The 21,528-nt window shown below is 54.7% G+C and overlaps 1 protein-coding gene across 7 annotated transcripts in view; it reads right to left on the reverse strand.

The window, feature by feature from the left end:
• Positions 1-774: 774 nt before the first annotated feature.
• ATP2B4 (ATPase plasma membrane Ca2+ transporting 4) overlaps positions 775-21,528 on the reverse strand; it is a 44,232-nt gene continuing 23,478 nt past the window's right edge. For 2 of the 7 annotated variants that reach the window (XM_065698791.1, XM_065698792.1), the window contains exons 7-22: positions 20,213-20,248; positions 18,556-18,717; positions 18,257-18,471; positions 17,922-18,164; positions 17,575-17,816; positions 17,089-17,323; positions 15,963-16,142; positions 15,233-15,320; positions 15,018-15,124; positions 13,921-14,112; positions 13,597-13,810; positions 12,666-12,877; positions 11,956-12,063; positions 11,475-11,657; positions 9,179-9,371; positions 6,576-8,931 (exon numbers count right to left, since the gene is read on the reverse strand). In XM_065698791.1, coding sequence (XP_065554863.1) covers positions 8,648-8,931; positions 9,179-9,371; positions 11,475-11,657; positions 11,956-12,063; positions 12,666-12,877; positions 13,597-13,810; positions 13,921-14,112; positions 15,018-15,124; positions 15,233-15,320; positions 15,963-16,142; positions 17,089-17,323; positions 17,575-17,816; positions 17,922-18,164; positions 18,257-18,471; positions 18,556-18,717; positions 20,213-20,248 — 2,894 coding nt within the window. In that variant the 3' untranslated portion in view covers positions 6,576-8,647. Of the gene's footprint in view, positions 4,319-6,575; positions 8,932-9,178; positions 9,372-11,474; positions 11,658-11,955; positions 12,064-12,665; positions 12,878-13,596; positions 13,811-13,920; positions 14,113-15,017; positions 15,125-15,232; positions 15,321-15,962; positions 16,143-17,088; positions 17,324-17,574; positions 17,817-17,921; positions 18,165-18,256; positions 18,472-18,555; positions 18,718-20,212; positions 20,249-21,528 lie in introns of those variants that run through there. The other 5 variants (XM_065698794.1, XM_065698796.1, XM_065698793.1 and 2 more) reach the window with 5 other exon arrangements.

Raw genomic sequence — 21,528 nt, forward strand, 5'->3', positions numbered from 1 at the left:
CCATGGGCTTTGCTGAAGGAAAACTCCATTCTGTTTGTTGAGCAGGAGGATAACAGAGGCAGAGCCAGAGAGCAGCCCGGCTTGGTGGCAGGGTAACAGAGAGATGCTGGAGAGGAACAGCCAGGCATTGCCCTGCAGGTAGGAGAGTGGTCCCCCCACATCACCGAGCCCCATTGGGAAGAGCTGGGATGCAGGAGGATGGTTTATGGGTTGCGTGCTCCATGGGTTGATAAACTTGAAGGAGCTGGACCAAGCAGCTAGAAGCGATGGCAGACAGGTACATCTGTCCTGCGCCAAGAGGTACAAAGCTTGCAGGGACTCTTCTTTGAGGTGCTTGGTCCCCATAGGAGGGCAACAGCATCCCTGGAGCTGGGATGGGGCTTTTCCTTCACCCCAATGTCGTGTCACCCCAATGTCGTGTCACCCCCAAGAAGCATTTCTGAAGGGGCTGAACACTACAGGATGGCTACTCCGTGACTGGGGAAAGCCAGAGGCTGCCCATGCTAAAAGTTGGTTTAGTTTTTTTCCTTCTTGAGATTGTTTCAAAATTTTCCTCCAAGCTTATTGCACAAAAACCTTTGAAAATGAAGTAAAACCCCTGTGCGAATCAAAGGAAACCTCACCGCAGAATGCAAATGCCTAAAAATGCTGGTTCAGCAACGCACACAGGACATGGTGTAATGTCTTTGGTACCAATCTGCCAATTTATTTCACATTAAAACCACCACCACCACCACCAGCAACCCTACTGTTATTAAGAACTGGATGCAAACGTATGTTCAGAGTGTTTTAATAACAAAGCATTCCAAGGCAAGTTAACACGGAGCACAGGGTATGACTTCGGTTCCTGTTGGGCATGGCACTCTCCCCCTGTGCACACTCGTGGCAGTTCAAACAAAGCAGAAAATAATAATATATATATATATATATACTTCCCCCTTTTCAAGGCATGTTGCAGAGAGTCCCCACAAGTTCATGCTGCTTGACCATGCCTTTCAACGTAGAGCACCAATCTCCCCCAACTCTTTTGTAACATCCTCAATAACTTAACCCAATCTGCTGCCAGTATATCACAGAAACTAAATAGAAAACATACTTTACAGGGAAAAAAACAAAAGAAGGATGTATGCACAATAAAAGTTGATACTTTAAGCAACCAGCCATACCAACATAATTTATATATATATATATAAAAACCCCATTTCTGTCATCCAACTAACATCTAGTATAAAGATGGCTGCTTGGAGAAAAGGAAGCTGACTGGCATCCGCCTGTGAACTGCTGTCACACAGCCACGCGACTCAAGGCTTAGTTAGATTTTTGTCTTTTAAACAAAATACATATGGCTGACGTAAAAATATCCGTTTCTGAGCTAAAGAAAACTATATTTTTTATATTTTTGTTGGTTTTTTTTTTTTGCATAATATTTATATAGAATTATTCTTTCTCTCCCCCCCCCCTTCCTAACGTGTAAACTAGAACAACAAAAATAGATCAACTCAGGAACAACCAGACCCTTGTGGCAACCAGTGACTTTGAGAGCCTCCAAAGTTGGCTTTTTCTTGTCGGTTTAAGTCTTTGCAACAGGTCTGAGGTATTAAAAAAAATATCAAAAGAAAGAAAATCGGTGCATTCCCCCTCCCAAGTATTTAATAAATATTTCTGTGTAAGAACACCATTATTTTCACTTTTTTTTTTCTTTTTTCTCATATATTTAACATAGAAAAAAAGTGATCTTTGAAGCAATGTCACCTTTAGTACAGCCCCAAACCCCACAACCACCCCTTTTGGCTCTCCTGTCACCACTTGTGAGTAACCCCCCCTGCCCTGCCCAGGGTAGGTCTCAGCTCGTGTATGGAAGGAACAGGGAGGGCAGGGGGCTTGACATTGAATTTGCAATTGATATGGGCAGTGGTGGCAATTTCTTCTTGCTGTTGGCAGTGTAGAGCCCAGCCTTCACCCCCTTTGCCAGCACCGAGGCGGAACACCTGGGAGAAGGACCTTTCCTCTGGGCAGGAATGGGGTGAGCTCGTCCTTCCCTCCTCCCACCCCAAGGAAGGGACGAGTCGGTGCTGGGCTGGCAACAAAACAAAGACACTTGGTTTGTGTTGGTGGTTAAGGAACACTTATTTCTTGGCAAAGTACTGGGCCCTCGCGTGGCAGGTGGTGCTGCAGGCAGTGCTTGGAGAAGGCACGGGAGATTCTGCTGTGCGTTCAAGAACGGAAAGGAAAGAAGAAACCAGCCAACCCCCCTCTCGCTCAAAGCTCTCTGCTTCCAGGGATGGAGGCTAGGCAAACACAATGATGTTGTACAGCCAGTTACAACCACATTCTCTCTGCTTCCAACCAAGCCAAGCAGGATGAAGGAGAGAAGGCAGCAGAGCTTCCTCCAGCCCTGCCTGCTTGGGGCCAGTAACCAGGGGTGCACCAGCAAGGGGAAGAAACTAAACCCAAGCAAAGCAAACTGCTGCCTCTTACTCAGTCCCATGGCTTCACAAGAGGGTCATGTTCAGAGGACACTGAGGGCCTCTGGTCCACTAAAACAGGACTCCTGCCAAATAGTTACAAGAGACCAAGGTGAGGCAGGATGCAGGGTGAAGAGATGACCTTCAAGAAAGTAGGAAGCAAGGCAAAGCCTCCATGCAGCACCTTCGCTGGAAGACCTGCAGCCAACCAACCAACCTGCACCTTGGGCAAATCAAGGGTCCTGCCATGGGTGCTAGAGCCTCCTCCCCTTCCACTGCCTAAAGTCTGAACCTGACTTACCCCCTTCCACAATCGAGAGGTTGACCCACTGGAGGGTCAATAACCTGATGCTTGTTCTCCACTCAGCCTGCTAATGCTTGGGCAGCAATACACAGAGCTGGTGGGCATGGCTGGAGCATCCTCTGGGGTTCCTTGGCAGTTAACCAGAGCTTGTACTCCAAGGCAAAAGGATTATTTAACCCAACAGCACAGACATACCAGAATGGGCAGAAGTTCCTTTGCTCTTGCTGGCAGGAGCTGTTCAACCTTTGCAAGGCTCTCCCCTTCACAGCTCTTCAAAAGCAGAAGAGGTGAATCTCTAAGACTCCCCAGGAAGGAGCCCTTCTCACAACCATGGGCTTTTTCTTCACCATCCTTCCACTGCCAGTTCACCTCCACCTTGCTTTGTAGAGAAACCAGAAGCTTTTACATCCAGCACGGTTACAGCCAAGTCACCTTCATTCCTTATCTACCAATGACTGCTTTGGAAACAGAGAGAGGAGTGTAGGCTCACACACATGGAGGAGGAACTGCAAAGGCTAGGTACCATTTTCAAGGTGGAAGACTGGTGTATACATCCCTGTATCTGTCAAACCTGTAAGTAAACACCTTCCCCTGGCTGGGTTGGTTTTTCATTTATTTGTCATTTCTCCCCCACTTCCCACTGTGGAGTTCTTGGGGGCAAATCCCACAAGCAAAGAACAAACCCCAGCATTAGAAGAAAACCCTAAAAACCACAAGTGGAGAAAAAAAAAAAAAAAACCCTAAAAGAAGAAATAAAAATCAAAGTCACAAATGCTGCCAGCCCTGAGGCTGAGCACGTGCGTGTAAGACTACAAGAACTTGAACTTCCTTTGAACATGCATTTTGCAACGTGAACAACCCCCCCGCCCCCCAACAACAGACACATGGAGCCCAACTCTTGGAGAGGAAATAACCTGGCTGCTTCACTTGGGCGAGTACCACTGAAAATGAGGGATGGAGATGCACAAGTTTGGCTTCGCCTCTCTCCCAATACCCAGCATCGTGGTACTCTGGTTCCCACTGCTAAATAATGGTAAAAAAAAAAAAAAAAAAAAAAAGGAAACAACAACAACAAAAAAAGCCCCAAATCAGAACAAAACCCCCCCAAAATGAAACACCAAAATGATATACGTATGAGCAGTTTGACACGAAGTGACCGCAGTGTGTGATCAGTTACTGGTGCCGGTGTCACACAGGGCGAGGGGCGAAGGTGGAGGAGGAGAGGGGGTTCAAAGTTCTAAGGTCAAACTGATGTCTCCAAGCTGTGTAAGGGGCTTTCGGGCTCCGGGACGGTGAGCTCAGCTTGATCGCTGTCCACTGCATTGTTATTTCTGTTGAGGGGTGTAGATCCACCCAGGATACCCCCACCTCGCTTTTTGAGTCCGTCAGTCTCAGGGTCGTCTTCAGCGCCATCAAGGAATGGTGTTCGAGGCTCGTCTTCCTCCAGGATGAACTCTGGGTGAGTCATGAAGTTATGGATGGAGCTTCTGGATTCGGGTTTCTCGAGGCCTTCGTACAAGGAGCTACGGAACGCATTCACCACTTTGATCTGCCGGAGGCGAGGAGCATGGGGGATAAACAGAAGAGGGGTTAGTACCTGCTATGAGGGGCCAGAGCTCCCAGGAGAAAGGCAAAATAACTCATAAAGACACAAGAAAACAAAAAGCACAACAACAACAACAACAAGAACCACCACTGAGCAGACAGCTAAGTCGAAATGAAACATCTATGGTGAACTAGGAGGGCCAACATGGATCAGACTCAGGCACTAGGTGTGTGATGGGGAATCAACCGAGTATGGGGCGACTTCAGAAGCTGCAAGAAAAGACACAAAACAACTCAAAACCCACAGCCAACCCCCAGATCACTTCCAATGAACAGAAGCCAAAATGCATTAGTTGTCATTATGGGTGCGCACGCGTATCTGTGTGTACAAACGAGGACAAGTGGAACTACGACTCAAAAAAGAGGTGGGTTAGACAAACAGCAAAAAAAAAACTACTGTGGGAGCCGTGTGTGTGTGTGTTCTAGTTTGGGTTTAGACCTATAGAAAGGAATGGGCTTCAAAAAGGTGTCACAAACTTTTCAAGCCCATGTGAAGCAGCAGGTCCAAGTGGATGCCATGAGCACTAAAACTGGACCCAGCTAAACATGCAAGAAGGAAGCCAGATCTGTGCGAGTCTGCCCACACGGCTGCCACCTGGATCCTGGGCCGGAGCTCTGGATCCTTCCCTACGTGCTGAAGAAGATCCAGCAGTTTCCAAAGGCCGTTGTTCTTTTGGATGCTCTGCATGAAAAACAATCTCAAACTCTGCTACAAAGCCTGGCCACACATCCACAGGCTGCCAGCCCTGCCGCAAACCAGACTCAATGTGTTCCAAGCAGACCCAGAGCCCGGTTTGGACAACCGGGGTATGGCTCTGCTACCTCCATAGCACTGGAAGGGAGAGGTCTGGAAACAAGCAAGTGGCAGATTCACTGATGCCTCCATTTCCTCTGGAAATCCAGCCTTGGGGCCTCCAGCTCTCACCCTCCCTTGCAGCCAAGTCACAGTTTGGATGGATGGGCGACAAGCATCAGACCCAGTGAACAGAGGGGCAGGAGGTGGCTGCACTGGGGCTGCAGCAGAACTCTCTGCCCCAGTGCAGCCACCGGCATGCATGAGCCAATGACCTGTGCTTCCCAAGTGCAGCAGAGCTCCAGCTGTCCTGGGTGAACTGGGGCTATAATCACTCCAGAAGATGTCAGAAGGCATCAACTGCAGGAGAGCGATGCAGTATGTGGGGTTCTGAAGCAGAGCTAACAAACCGAGCAGCTCAGGGTCTCCCAAGGGAACAACTGGGACATCTCCTGCCTTTCTAGAGGAGGAAGCTACTGACAACATTGTCAGCAAGCACGAAGCATCCTGCACAAGCTCTCATGTGTCTTATGACAGCAAGAGAAGTCTTTACTCTGTTAAGCAGAGGTCATCTGGGACTAGGAGATCTGCTCCACTTCTCCTCTGGGAAGGAAATGCCTCCAGAACACTGGGAGACTTTGTTCAGCATCACTGGGCACAGCAGGTGCAGTAGCAGTGTCAGTCATCCTTCTCTATCTCCTGCCCCGTGGAAGCAGCAGGAGCTACCTTCATCTGCTCTCAACACTCAAGGAACCCAGTCCCCACCATTTTCCCTGCGTGGCATCCCTGGGGACTGAAGCTGGGGCACAAAAAGGAGGAGATCACACATCCCACAAGAGGTGTGCTCCTCCGCAGCATCCCTAAGCTACATCTTGAGAACCTCCCCATCACCCAGCCACTGCCCAAGGAGTGCAGAGCTGCTGGAGGGAGACTGATTCAGATATCCCCTTGCAAGCTGATGAGGCAAATGAAGATGTTTGTTCTGCTACTTCTTTGTGAATGGGCTGCAGATCTGCTGGGTGAACAGAGATGACACCCTTCTTCCTGGTGAGATGAGCTGGGTTAATGTCCACCTCGGTCTGGTACACAGGCAGGATAGGAGGGAAGTCATCAACCAGCACAGCCAGCGAGAGAGCCTCCTGGAGATCTTTGGTATCAGCACAAACAGCATTGACAAAACCAGACCAGAGAGGTAACCCAAAGAAGAGTCTCATGCCTGGATCCCTGGAGGTTTTACCTGGGAGATGCTCCAGGGCTCCCCTCTCGGGAGGGCTGAATCCATTCTCCATCTGGCTCAGAGATGGTGCTGCCCTACCTGGGGCAGCAACATGGAACCCCCAGGCACAGGCTCAGCACATCCCAGCTGGAAACAAACACACCAGCTCTGCACACACCAATGGAGCTGCACACACACACATGAGCTGGATGACAGGCACTCATGAGGAGATGAGTGTGGGCCAGGTACCCCCTGGGATGCTGGAGCACCAGCTGGCCTGCAAAAGTGAAGGTTTATGTAGCTGGGAACAGAGATCCAGAGCTGTGTTTGCTGCACTAACCCGCACAGTCAGATCCTGGATAAATTCAGTGTTTAGTGTGAATGCACAGCACAAAGGAGACCACCAAGCAGGCCACCTTCAACCAAGAACCTGTCGCATCATCCACACCTTAACAACAGCAACTGCAAGCACTCATAAAAGCCCCTGCCCCTACAATGCAGTGTGCAAACTCAACTGAACCAACCACAACCAAGAGAGCCCAACTGAATTGGGCAGCCTGGTACAAGCTTAGAGTCAGGAGTAGCTTCACAGAAGCTCTTCCTACCCCACCGCCTCAAGCACTGGTGAGTCCAGACCCCATCCCTGCCTTCAATAAACTTCATCACTGCTCTACCAATAAACTTCAGCCACAGCTTTCCTCAAGCTTTTCTTACTTTGATTTAACCACCTCTGTCAGCAACTGCTGTGAAATTAATTCAGCTGTTCCCTTGTCAAAGGAACCCAACAGTAAGGAACTGCCTTCTGAAAGAGCAAAACCAAAACCAAAATCCTCCCCACCGAGCCAACATCCCACCTCCCTCCTTTCCACCCACAACCTGCACAGCCTCCATCCTTCTCATTTCACACCAGCGCTGCAGCACCACAACGTGCTGGGCAAATCCCACTGCTCACATGGAGATGGGAATGACATCTTCTGTGGGAAGCCAGCAGCAGCTCCACCACTGACCCTGACTTGCTTTGCCCAGCTCCCTCAAAGCAGGGCAAAACCCCCATGGGAGACCAGCTCAGCCCTGCAAACCATCTCCTGAGGGTCATTCCTGAGATTCCTTCTCCAGCACTCCAGAGGGACACATCCCTCAGAAATGCAGTGGAAGGCAGAGGGACACTGTTAATGTGTATGGAGGGAAGTGGAGCTTTGAGAGAGAGAGGAGAGGGAAGCAGCAGAGGGAAATAGAGAGGAGTCTAGGCAGGAAACAGAGGGAAGACTTAGCAACCTGGGTTAGCTTCTCATCAAGCTGTTTGCTGCCTGGGAAGGCACAAGCTGTCCAAGTTATCTAGCCCCTTGCTTCATATCAGGGAGAACATTCATTCACAGACTGCAAAAAACCCATGGTTTGGTCTCACCCACCCAAGCCCACTACCCTGAGACCCCTCTCTAAGCAGGTTTTCTTCCCATTAGGAAGTCTCGGTGGTGCACGGATGCAGTCAGGAACAGAAGGCAGCTGCGCTGCTTCAGAAACACTGGGGTTAAACAGAATCAACTTCAAGCATCAGCATCAGCTAAATAGAGAGAAAACAAAATGATCAGGAATTCTCTCTTCTCTCCCACAGTGCATAAACAGTGGAGACTGAAAGCTATTCCAAAAGTCACCAAGGGTCTTTCTTCAATAAGAGGAGAACACAGAAAATGACTGTGCAATAAAAAAAGCCAATTATCCAGGAAAGAAACACTACCTACGGCCAGCCTGGCACAGCCCTGCAGAGAGAATCCACGCTCATGTGCTCACAAGCCCATATATACAGATCACAATGAACATGGAGAGGGGCACTGCACCAGAGAGGGCTTTTCGTTGGACTGGAAGCCCACAGCTAGATCCAGGCTCCAGCTTTCCCACTGGTGTTCAGCAGGGCCACGTTTTCCATCTCCATTTGCATGCAGAGAGTCGTGTGTGTCTGGTCTGCACACGCTGGTTCTCAGTGTGTGCAGAACAAGCTGGGCACCGGTGGAGCCCGGTGCTGTCCCCGCCGAGCACCAGGGCTCACTCAGCCCCATCTCACACAGCATGCAAGCTCACAGGCAGGATGGGGATGCTGCTTGCTTACAAGCCAGCTCTGAAACAGCAGGTTGAACTGCAAGGCTCCGGCCAGCTCGGATGCATCACCATGGGCCGGCTGAGCCGCGGTAACCGGCTGCTCTCCCAACTGAGGAGCAAACGGCCCTTCTCACAGCCATGCAAGAGGCAGGGAGCACACAGGCAGCCCCTTACCACAGCTCAGCCCATCCCAGTAGCACACTGACCGCTGTGGGAAGGTCCGAGTGGCCACTCTGCCTCCAAACAGCTTTGGTAAAGCAGCGTCTCTGCCCATCCCTGCCCTCCTGGGGCATCCCAGGGCTGGGCAGAGCCGCATGAGAAGGCAGTGACACCTTTTGGGTGCAGTGTGCCCTTTTCACAGCAATGCTTTTTAGTTGCTCGTGAACACAAAGGTTCTCTGAACTAGAACCACCAATTTTGGCACCCCTCAGGAGGGTGGACTCAAACGTCAGTCCTGCAAAGGAGGAGAAGAGGTAAAACTGGAGGAAGCAACAAGGGATGGGGTGGGGGGAAAGGACCAGGGTTAAAGATGCAACTGCACAAAAACTATTCCTTTTTCAAAATGCTCTCCCGCCCCATCCTTCATTTGGGAAATGAGTGTGAGTCAAGGTTTAGAGGGAGAAAGAACAGGCTGGGTTAGGTTGGTGCAGGTGCTCTCTGTGGTTATTAGAAGTCATGCATTGTAATAGACTATCACTCACTGCCCGCAGGAGGAGATGCAGCAGCAGCAGCAACAGCAGAAGTGGTGGGAGTGGAATTGACGGAGGAAAGAGCTACATGGGTTGGGCTAGAAACATTTTTTACATCGTGGTGCTGGCTCACGATGGAAGGCTGTCTCCTGAGGGCTCCCTGCAAAGAGGAGGCGCCGGTCTGGAATGTGTAAACTACGTCCATCTGCAAAGAACCAGAGAGTGAGATAGCGTCGCCCCGGCCAGAGACAGGGAGAGGGGATGGGGATGGAAGGGAGCAGGGAGGTTGGGCAGACACACAGGGACAGGAAGGAAGAAGGAGGATGGAGAGGTGGGGAGGAGGGAGCCCCCCACCCCGCACTCCCATAAACCCACACCGGGTTTGTGGCTGGCATTTCTGGGAGCAGAGGAGAGGTGCCACGCTCACAGGGACAGGGTTTATCCCACCACCAAGAAGGAGACTGTGGTGGGAGGGAGCGACAGAGGAAACACCTTGGGTTATCCTGACAATCTGCAGGAGGAGCAGAGAAAGAGAGGATGGGCAGAGGTGCGAGCTGGCAGCCGGTGGTCCGGAAAACTGCACTGGGAAAGGGTTTCTGGGCCCTCAGCCCCATGGGATGCGCGGGGGGGGCTGAATCCTGGGACACACGATGCTCCATGGCAGCCGGCTATGCTGGGAGATGTTCCAGCCTCTCCCCCAGGCTCACACTCTGCACAGGACTCGCAGGGATGCAGCAAGGAAGCACCCTCAGTGGATGAGCCACAGTTGCTCTGTCACTGCGCACAAAGGCCAGAGGAACCCAGCAGCATCCAGGTACCACTGTGGCTTCCAGCCCCATCCTGACCAGAGCACAGCCTCGGCTGCACAGCTCCTTAGGGAGGGACACCTCCTCCAGCCCCACGAGCTCACCCTGGGGGTGTTTTACACACTGCTTCACTCCTCCAGGCTGATCCCCCTCCACAGAGAGACCTCTCTTCCTGAGTGCACAGGAGTCCTGCAGGGAAGAGCCCTGTGCTCTCCTCCAACATGCTCCGAGTCAGGACAGAAGCCCCAGGATGCTTGGGTTGACCTGCTTGCTGCTCTGCTCCATGGCAGAGGAAGGAGCTGCTAAAGAGGCTCCAGGACATGCCAGCATCCAGGAACGTTCTTCATATTGCAAGAGCTCATTTCAGCCCAGGTCCATCACGGCTGAGGGAGATACCTGTGAGGCTCAGCCTCAGCGTCACACGTGGCCACTGGTACTGCGGCTGTTCATATGTAACTGGACCCTTCCAAAGCAGACCAGTGCTCCCAGCACAGCTCTCATGTGAATGAGCCACACAGAGCTGTCAGCTCAGCCCCATGCACTGCCCTGGGCTGCAGAAAAGCCCATCTGCCCCTCACAATGGGCAGGAAATCGAGGCTGACCCTCACCATGAAAGCATCAAGGCAAGAGCTCACAGAGAAGCAAAGTTAACACAGCACAAAACGGCTGCTGTGCTTGCTCCATGTCTGGGCCACTTTGGTGACCTCCATCTGTTGGAGGGGCAGAGGATGAACAGAAGGTTCACAGCAGCCCTGCGTGCCAGTGGACATGGGGGACCTACAGCTTTCCTCCATGGGGCAGCTCTGCCCTGGTGTCGAGGAAAGACAAGAGACAGTGATCCACTGCAGGGAGCTCTCCCTGCCCTGCCCAGCAGCATTCCAGGGTTAAAAAAAAAACACCCTTTCAGGAAAAACTGAGTCAGGGAGAAAGAGCTGATGTAGAAAACCACATTAACAGATTGATTCTCCTCCCTTTCTGTGCTGTGGGGCCAAGAGCTCCAGGCCAGGAGACTGCAGACTGGCAGGGAGGGGTGGCAAGAGCCCTTGGCCAAAGAGCTGTCAGGAAGGACAGCAGAGGAGTGAGACCAGCGAGGGTCTCATGCAGGCAGATTCCTCTTGGGCACATTCCCCATTGGGAGCAGCATCCCCACAGTGACCAGGAGCAGCTTCAGAGCTGACAACTCCAAGAGCCCTGGAGGCTCTATGCCCTGACCCCACAGCTTCTGAGCACCCTCCTGTGCTGCATGAGGTGCCCGTCAGCAGCACATCCAGCCTCAGGCTGCAGGACACTGTGTTCCACAGGGGAACAGGCTTGTGCCTCCCCTGGCCCAAACCCAGGCTGTCCTGCTTCCCCAACCAGAAAGGCACGGGTGGTGGGAGAAGTCTAGCCCAGGAGGTGATGGCATCCTCTGAGCAGCAGCCTCTTTCCAGGCAGAGCCCCTGAAGAGAAAGAAGGAAAGAGAGAAGGAAGACCCCCCCCCCATCCCCACTGCCCCACAGTACCTGTGTCTGTATCCTATTGAGACCCCTGAACCACAGGATCTGCCCGCGCCGCAGCTCCATCTCAGCGTGGTCGATCTCATCCACGTCTTCAGGCAGCTCCTCCTCTGGGATCTCCTCCTTGGTGATGCCATGCCCAGCTTCCTTCAGGAACTTCAGGTGGCTGGTTGGGACAGTGCAGATGAGCTGCGAAGAGGCAGGGAGAGAGCAGCTCCTTAGCTTGCAGGCTGGGACAGCGTGGAGCCCACCACCAAAGGCAAGCAACGAACTGCCAGGACTTGGCTGGGACACTCGGGTACCACTGCTTGGAAGCAGGGTGGGAAGAAGGAGCAGAGGAACAACCTCCCCTCCTCACTGCTGGGATGGAGTTGGGATGGAGCATCCACCCCTTGCAAAGCTGCCTTGAATAAACACCAGGGAGGATGAGGAGGGGAAGGCAGGCTGGGCTGCAAGCACATGGTGTGTTCTTCAGGCTGGCTCTTACCTGGCCCCAGAGGAGCTCTCCCACTCCGATAAAAATACACCAGAACCATTGGCTGAGGGTGAGCCCGGAGCAGCTGAACGGCTTCCCCCCAAACTCCACAATGAGGATCTACAGCACAGGAGAGAACAAGTCACACACTGCAGAGCTGCAGGGGCTGCACAGTGCAGCCACGGGACCATCAGGTCCCCTAAAGGCCATACATCTCTTCCCTCCTGCCACGGATCACAAGAGGAGCCAAGGACCTGAAACAGGACAAGGGTGATGGGTTTAAACTGTAACAGGGAAGTTCAGTTTGGAGATAAGGAAGAAGCTCTTTGCTGTGAGGGTGCTGAGGCGCTGGCACAGGGTGCCCAAAGAAGTGGTGACTGCTCCATCCCTGACAGTGTTCAAGGCCAGGTTGGACAAAGCCTTGGGCAACATGTGTGAGCCACCCCTGCCAATGGCAGGGGTAGGAACTGGATGAACTTCAAAACCACTCAATGATCTATGACCTATGCTATTAACTCCACAGGACACCAGAGACGCACTGACCGGCCCTGGCACCTCCCAACACACTCCAGACCCCAATAACCAGGCTTTGTGTCACCAAGAAAGCTGCTGGAGCAGAATAAAAGGGCCAGAACAGAGCTGAGGGCAGTGACTGCAGCAGACACCGGTCCTCCTGCGGCATGGTCCCTTCCCAGCCCCACCATTCATTCCCAAAGCTTCACCTGAGCTGCAAACGTGCCCAGCACCACAGAGCAGAAGATGGGGTTGCGGTAAATGGACTCGAAGACGTTCCTCTCGCCGTGGATCTTGCGGGCGTTGATCTCATTGAACAACTGCATCATGACAAAGGTGTTGAAGACGATGGTGTAGTGCTCGGTGGGTGGGGAGTGCAGCGGGGCATTGCGGCCACTGTCGATGTCAAAAAACCTCTCCCCTAAGCAGAGAAATGGGATTAGGGAGGGGATGGGGAAGGACAGGGAAGAGAGAAAGTGAGAACCTGGCTCCTCACTTCTGCTTCGCACTGCGGGAGGTTGAATTAGGATCCCGGGCTCTTGCTGACGATCCCTTGACTGTTGGAGTCCCCACGTGCTAGCTCCAATGAATGCTTAAAGATGTTGAAAAGCTGCTTCCCTGGCTCTAGAACTAAAACCCCTCTTCCTTATTACCCTCCCGCTTCCCATCTGTTATTATTAAATCTTTTAGTACCTAAAGGGGCTACAAAAAACCTCGAGAGGAGCTTTAGACAAGGGCCTGTAGGGACAGGCCAAGGGGAATGGCTTGAACCTGCCTGAGGGGAGACTGAGATGAGCTCTTAGGCAGAAGCTCTTCCCTGGAAGGGTGCTGAGGCGCTGGCACAGGGTGCCCAGAGAAGCTGTGGCTGCCCCATCCCTGGCAGTGCTCAAGGCCAGGTTGGACGCAGGGGCTTGGAGCAAGCTGCTCCAGTGGAAGGGGTCCCTGCCTGTGGCAGGGGATTGGGGCTGGATGAGCTTTAAGCTCCCTTCCAGCTCAAACCATTCCATGGTTCTATGATTAAATAAGCTCTGTCCTGGCCAACACAAGTTCACTGAGTGACAACGAAGAACAAGGGACGCAGGGCTGGGACTTCTGCCCCTTTCTCACCATCATCCTGTTTGCTGGGGTCTCAAAGCTCACCTGCAAAGAGCAGTGTGAAGATGATGGCGAGCTGGTACACGGCGTGCCCCAGGATGTTCTTCATCATGGTGCGGGAGATGAGCGGCTTGTTGCGGCCATAGGGCTTGCGCAGCAGCAGGGACTCACATGGAGGCTCAGTGGCCAGGGCTAAGGACGCAAAGGTGTCCATGATCAGGTTCACCCACAGCATCTGGACAGCCTTCAGGGGCGAGTCCTGCAGAGAGAGGGGGGAAGAACACATCACACCACCAAAACCACCCTCTTCCCCCTCCTTGTGTTGCAGGAGCCTCCACTCTCCTCCCACCAAGCCCAGCACCCCCTTACCTGCGTGATGCAGGCCCCCGTGAAGGCCACGATAACGGCCACCACGTTCACAGTCAGCTGGAACTGCAAGAACTTGGAGATGCTGTCGTAGACATTGCGGCCCCACATCACCGCCTTGACGATGCTGGTGAAGTTGTCATCCGTCAGGATGATGTCCGAAGCCTCCTTCGCCACGTCCGTGCCTGCGATGCCCTTGAGGAGCAGGGAGAAAGCAACACAGTGAGTCATGGAGCAAGCTCCATGCTTGGCATCTGCCTGGCTCCGCTTCTTCCCAAGAGAGAAATCCACCAGAGCCCGAGCCCATCCTGTGTTTGACAGTGAGTTCTACCACAGCACCCGGGCGTGCAGAGGCTCTGTAGCAGTGAAGCCTTCAAGAACAGACATGGGCTCTGGGTCAGGGCTGCTTTTCAGCCCCACACTGGCCACGTTTGTTCTGCGGGAGCTGAGCTCGCTGCTTTTCTCCCCGCTGGCACACAGAGGCGCTCGCTTTGCAGTGATTGAATGCACTGCGGCTCATAAGGAGCCTGTTCTGTCTCAGACAGGGACACCCAAGCTGCTGCTGCAGGGTGTGAGCTTCAGATGCAGCTGGACAGAGCTGCCCCATGTCCCCTCTGCTCCCGATTCTCTGGAGGTCCAGTACTTTGCCCCCAGCAAAGCCCAGTGCCTGGCCCCATGGCAGGGCTGCTCTTGCACATGAGGAGCCTGGGTGAAGAACTGCAGGGATCAACCAGGATGAACTGCAGGGATCAACGAGGATGAACTGCAGGGATGAACCAGGATGAACTGCAGGGATCAACCATGTCATGGTGACTTACTGGGTGAGTTACTGACCCCACAGCTCAGCCATCAGGGCCAGGCAGGTCCCTGCGAGTGCCAGGGCACCTTTAGCTTGATGTGGTCCCTGCAGCTGGGACAGAGGAGCCCAGCCGTAAGGCAGCATCCCACTGATTGCTTCCCATCAATCTTTTGCTATGAATTTAATGAGAATTGAACCAAACCTCCACATCAAGTTTCACTAATCCAGAAATATGAGAATAACCAAGCGGGCCATTAGTTCTGCACCCAAAGAGAGTGGGAAACCCACTGCCCATCCGTACCATAGCAAACCCAACATCAGCTTTCTTCAGAGCTGGGCCATCGTTGGTCCCGTCCCCGGTCACAGCCACCACCTGCCTCTGGTCACCAATGGTGCTGTCGATGATGCCTGGAACAGAGACAAGCAGCTGAGAGGAAACTAAGCCCCAAGGGCAGGGTCCAGGCTGCAAAAGCCCCCGTGCAGAGCAGGATGAGACACTGGGAGGCAGCAGCTCACCTTTCACCAGCGTGTGCTTATCTGTTGGGGAGGAGCGAGCCAGCACACGCAGCTTGGGCCAGATCTTGTCCAACTGCTCCTGTTCCACCTGCAGGACAAAGCACGTGTGAGAAAGGGCAGGAGCCCCCTCCGTGGAACCTTCTGCCCCACTTAGAGCACTGTGTGCAGTTCTGGTGTCCTCATGGAAGGACATGGAGCTGTTGGAGCGAGTCCAGAGGAGGCCATAAGGATGGACCTCAGAGCAGCCTCCAGTGTCTGAAAGGGGCTACAAGGATGCTGGAGAGGGACTCTTCATCAGGGACTGTAGTGATAGGACCAAGGGGTGATGGGTTCAAACTGAAACAGGGGAAGTTCAGGTTGGAGATAAGGAAGAAGTTCTTTCCCTGTGGGGGTGGAGAGGCCCTGGCACAGGCTACCCAAAGAAGTGGTAAATGCTTCATCCCTGGCAGCGTTCAAGGCCAGGCTGGACAGAGCCTTGGGTGACATGGCCTAGTGTGAGGTGACCCTGCCCATGGCAGGGGGCTGGAACTGGATGATCTTGAGGTCCTTTCCAGCCCAAACCATTCTATGATGCTACAAGAGAGCCTCCATCTCCAAGCACGTGTCCGGTGCAGCTGCACTGGGTACAGATCCCAGCAAGCAGAGGGACCAGCTGCATTTATCCGTAGGTAAGAGGAAAACTGAACCCCCCCCCCCCACCTCAGAGCAGGCCCCGGGGCTGCTCTCCTACCTCTCCCTTCTCGTTGCGGATGAGGCGGTTGAATTCCTTCCCCTCCAGGCACAAGAAGTCCTCCCCCGGCAGCAGGATGCCACACTTGGTGGCGATGGCACGGGCGGTGTTGATGTTGTCCCCAGTCACCATCCGGACAGTGATGCCGGCACGCTGGCACTTCAGGATGGCATCTGGCACCTGGGGGACAAGGACAGATGGGTCTGGATGCTCGAGGTATCCGCAGAAATAGGCAGCTCCTCTCCCATCCTCCCTAAAAGGATCTGGAAAGGGCCCTGGTGGGGTCAGGAACCTGCCTCCACCCGGTGCTCAGTGCTCACACTGGGGATGAGATGCTGAACCAACAAATCCCCCTCCAGCACCAGCACCAGCACCAGCGTCAAGGGAAAGCCACCAGGGACTGGAGAAGATGCCTGCCCTGCTCCCAGCCTCATGTGCATGTCCAGAGCAGCTCCTCCAGCGCAGACAACATGAGAACTTCCAGCCCCAAGGGGAAGGCAACCTCGCTGCCTCCCCCACATCACGCTGCGGTGCTGGGCGCCAGGGCTTGGCCAGGCGATCCATCAAAACGGGGCCACTTGAGCCACCCCGCTCCAGCAGCACTAATGGGTTTAGCCATTACAGAGCGGTGGGGGAAGAGGATATTAGTGAGAAATTAGCAAATTGAATCAGTGGCCTCCAGAGCCGGTGCAGACGGGGCATCTGTAATGCAATTCCCAGCCCCAGATACTTGAACATCTAATCAGGAAAGATGCAAGCAAGGCGGGAGCGTGGGGGCAAGCTCCAAAATGTAATCAGGAGGCAGGTATTGGAGGGCTTATTGCATTAGTCCAGCTGCCTGCCCCGGCAGAGGCAGAGCTGTGAGGGAGGAACCAGCTGCATCAGCCCTGTCCCCCTCCAAAATCCCCCTCAGCCCTGCATGGTGCCTTTCTGCACCTTTCAACTGATGTAGAACCCTAATGCACAGACCCCTGTTAACAACTGGGGGGAAAGAGTGGGCAGAAACACCCTGCCACCAGGTCATTCTGTGCAGGAAGGGGACAGAAACACCTGAAGGATGGAGCTGGTAGCGTGGGGTACTTCAGAGATGGATGCAGAGGAGCCAGGGCAGAGGGGGGTTCGGTACCTCTGGCCGCACAGGGTCCTCTATCCCCACCACAGCAATGCAGGTGAGGTCGGACAGGATCTCATTCTCGCTGTCCCAGTCGGGCTCGGTGTCGGCAGGGAAGTCCCGGAACGCCAGGCAGATGGTGCGCAGCCCGTGGCAGGCCATGGGCTCAATCACCTTCTTCACCATCTCATCCCGGTCCTTCACCTTGAACACCCGGGGGTCACCGTTCTTGTCCAGGATCTTGGTGCACCTAATGCAGGAGCGGGATGGAGGGTGAGGGAGGAGCACATGCTGCCAGCATCTGCTCCCCCGGTCACCCAGGTTCCCCATCCCTTTACCAAAGTCACCCTAAAAGAGTTAAACACATAGCACAGCAGCACCTCCCTGCTCCAGAACTGGGCACCCTTCACCCTGCAGCCCCCCCAGACAGCTCCATGGTGCATCTCAGCCTAAAGCCCATGGGATGGGGAGAGGACCAGCGTACTGAAGGAGGATGGTTACTTGCGGAGGATGATCTCGGAGGCTCCTTTGCTGTACATGCGGAAGCCGCCGTTGCTGTTCTTCAGGACCGTGCTCATGGACTTGCGCACCGAGTTGAAGGTGTAGACCTTGTACAGCTTCTCCTCTGGCACCTCGTTCCGCACAGCCTGGTAATCCTGCTTCAGGTCCAGCACGAAACCCAGCAGGGCACATTCCGTCTTGTTCCCCACTTGCCGGGGTAGCCCCCCTTCCTTCTCAGGTGGCTGGAGGGGAGAAAGGAAAGGAAACGCAATGCCAAACCTGGATACAGCAGGATGGGAGCTGCAGGTGGGAAGACCAGCATGCAAGGTTGCAGTTCTCCAACTCACCAGGATTTTGGATGTGTAAGCTGAGTTGATGGAGACACCGTTGACAATGAGGTCCAGGATCTTGGGCAGGATGGCTTCGGGATCAGGAATCTGGCGGTAGTGGGTATCCCCCACATAAGCCTGCACCACCGTCATGCGGTTCATGGTGAGCGTGCCCGTCTTGTCCGAGCAGATGGCGGTGGCATTGCCCATGGTCTCACACGCATCCAAGTGCCTCACCAGGTTGTTGTCCTTCATCATTTTCTGCAACAGGCGCCACAACCAGGCAAGTCAGAGCCCAAAGCCTTGAATTCCCTCATCATACCCATGGCAAACGCATTGCACTGCAGTCTCACCTTCACAGAGTAGGCCAAGGAGATGGTGACTGCCAACGGGAGCCCTTCAGGCACAGCCACCACCAACACGGTGACACCGATGATGAAGAACTTGACGAAGTACTGGATGTAAATGGGGGTGCACTCTGCCAGCCAGGGCCGCCGCTGCACCCCAAACGTGTCGATCACAAAGTACAGCACCAAGATGATGACCGTGATGGCTGACATGATCAGCCCTGGGGGAAGAAGAGGCAGAGCAGGAGGTGAGGGGATGCCAGGCAAGGGGACCGCAAGGGGACAGCCCATGGAGGGCCACTTACCCGCCTTCCCAATCTGGACTGCCAGGCGTGTGAGCTTCCCTTGCAGCACAGACTTCTCTTTCTTAGGCACCTTCACCTTCTTCTTCTCCTTCTCCTCATTTTCCACCCCTTCCTGGCTCTTCAGGGGCTGGATCTCTAAGGCCACACCATCCTGAGTTTTAGCTACAGCCCAGGTAAAACAAGACACCACGTGTGAATAGGAGAGAGACCAGGAAAACCTCTGGGACACCACTGAGAAAGATGGTGGTGAGAGAGAGAAAACCCAGAACAAGAACCATTCCCGACGACACACGCATCCGAGCACATGGAAACCTCCTGTCCTGGGGCCCTGCCTCTTCCCCATGGGGCAGTTTTCTGTTATCTACCCCAGCCCTATGGATAAAGGATCCTCAGAGCTGACACTGGCACCGGTCACACCTCTAAGGCAGCACTGCAAGGAACCCTCTGGCCAGGGTCTGGGGTGGAAGCAGGTCTCTTCTAGCCTCCCCTATGGCTGCTTTGCACCCTGCAGCAGATGGGGAGCCTTTTGGGCTGACCCCAGAGAGCCTTCAGTGCTCCCAGTCTCCTGATGAGCATCCCCAGTCCCTCCCAGTGCCACCTGTGCAGTGCCCTGTGGGCAGCTCAGCAGGAATCGCCTGCCAGGGGAGTGACGGAGGGGGTGAGATGGAGGGGGACGGTTAGCCATTGGGATGGAGATTGAAGAGGAGGGAGCCAGCTCCTTGGATCCCAGCCCTGAGCCATCCATCACGTCTTTAGGACCCGGGACAGCCTGGCTTTCAGTGGCTATCACGGCCTGGTCCAGCTGGAGGCCTGCACCAGGAGACCCAGCTCAGCTGGAAGTTTTGGAGAGGGATGGGAAGAGGGTGGGAACCCCCCCACAAAAAGCTGCCTGCAGGCCCCCCAGGACCTGTCCCCTCCTGGCTGCTGCTGCTGCTGGAGACAGCCCGGGAGCTCCCAGCAGCTCCACATCGGACACCTCCACGGTTACAACAGACCCGACACGGACAGAACAAGCACCCGGACACAGTCTGACGGGAAGGAGGGAAACTCAAACTGCTGAGAGGAGAGAGGAAGAAAGAGAGAGGTGGAGAGAGAGGTGCAGGGATGGGCTTCCTCCACAGCCTGCAAAGAACAGTGTGAGAAACACTGGCGAGGAGACGCTCACGGAGTCGAGGCCATGGGAGGAGAGGGTACAACCGTCACGTTGGCCGGGCCCCATGGGACATCACCCCACAAACAGCAGCAGGGGACCCATATCTCTGCCCCAAACACAAGCCCTGCAAAGGGACAGCCTCCAAGGGGCACTGTCAGGCTCATGTCGACATGGATAATAAAGGGATGCTCTGTCGGTGGTCCAGGCTGCTGGAAGAGCCCTGTCCTTCCTGCACAAGAGCTTTGCCCTGTGCAGGGCAACGTGGCCATGGGGAAAGCTGACCAGCCCCATCCCAGCTACACACAGCCCTGTGGTGGGTACCAGAGGGCACCGTGCTGGGGCCACCGGCCACGGGACCACTGCACCCTCTCCCAGGACAACGAGGCGAGAGTCCCGCCGGAGCAGCAAAGAGCACAGACTGATGAGAAGAAAGAAGGAAGGAAGGAAGGAGGAATGCTCAGTAGTTAGTGTGGTGCTGGTTCAAAGGATGGAGAGGCTGGTTACCTTTGTTGCGATTTTCGGGGGCTCCGCTTTTTTTACCTGTTCAAAGAGAGAAAGGGTGGAGGGCTCAGCACATGGACCCACGGCCCTCATCCGGCTGCTGGGACAGCCCAGGGCCAGCCCTGCTCCGAGGGGCCACACACGCTCCGGTGGGATCCATACACAGGGCTCAGCTCTCTGCTGGCACCACACTCGGTCCATAGCTCGCGGCACCGGCAAGGCTCCGGAGCGCCCTGTGCTCCCTTAGGCACCCCATCCCTAAGGCTTCAGGCTTCCCCACCTGCAAAGCACCTCCTGCAACCCTCGGCAGTGCTTCCAAGGGTGCCCAGGGGTGTCTCAGACCTTCGGGAGAAGGAACCACGCAGCAGAGCTTGTTCTGTATGCAGCCATGTGCCAGGCACTGTGCTCCCTACCTCCTGTCGCTGTGGGTGCAAGCGGATCCACAAAGGAGGCACAGACTTGTCCGCTGCCATGGACAGCACTACACTCCTAGTGAGGGGCTTTGCCCCACACATGTGTGAGGGCAAGGGGGTCCCCCGTGTGCCTCTATACAACATGGGGCTGCTGCAGTTGAAGCAAGCCTGGAGTGACAAGGGGTTCAGCACCTTCTCCCCATCATCCCTTGGCACCATGAAGGGGACAAGCTGGTGAAGCCCCTTCGCTCCCCAGTGGCACCATTCCCACATCTCATCCCTTACTCCCACCTCCAAGCTGGCAGCTAAACCCCAAGAGCTCCTCAGCTCCCAGTGCCAGCGATGGGAGGCAGCTGCCCGGCCTGGGCGAGCAGAGCTGCAGGAACCCAGCACAGACACAGCCTGGAGCGGATCCGGATGCTTCCCCCCCACCTGGCATCCCCTCCCAGGAAGGGCTCCCTGATGCTGCCGCCAGCAGCTCCCTCCTGCCAGCTCCCTGCACCTCACCGCTGCTCCCAATGAGCACAGTGACACGGGGGAGAGCAGGAGCTTCCCAAGCCTGGCTTGTGCCCATGCTGGCTTTGAAGCTGGCGCAGAGCAGGGGAATAAGCAGCGAGATGTGAGCGCCGAGGCATCGAGCCCCAGCACAGTGAGGAGCACCTCAGCCTGCCGGGCTGCTCCCCAACCCTCCTTCCCCTCTTGCCTCCATCACCAGGGAGCTCCGGGATGCCAGCAGAGATCGTCCCATGGTTCTGGATGGGTTTCTATCACCCTATGGACAGCCAGGACTCACCTTCCCACCAAGGCTGCGCAATGAGTGCCGTGGGGCATCGCTCTCGGCCACTTCTCCCTCTGAGCATTGATGCCTCCCCCCCACATCCCACAGCTCCAGGCTGCGGCTGCTGG

Source organism: Lathamus discolor, chromosome 19 (genome assembly GCF_037157495.1).
Source record: "Lathamus discolor isolate bLatDis1 chromosome 19, bLatDis1.hap1, whole genome shotgun sequence".
In the NCBI taxonomy this organism is placed as follows: Eukaryota; Metazoa; Chordata; class Aves; order Psittaciformes; family Psittacidae; genus Lathamus; species Lathamus discolor.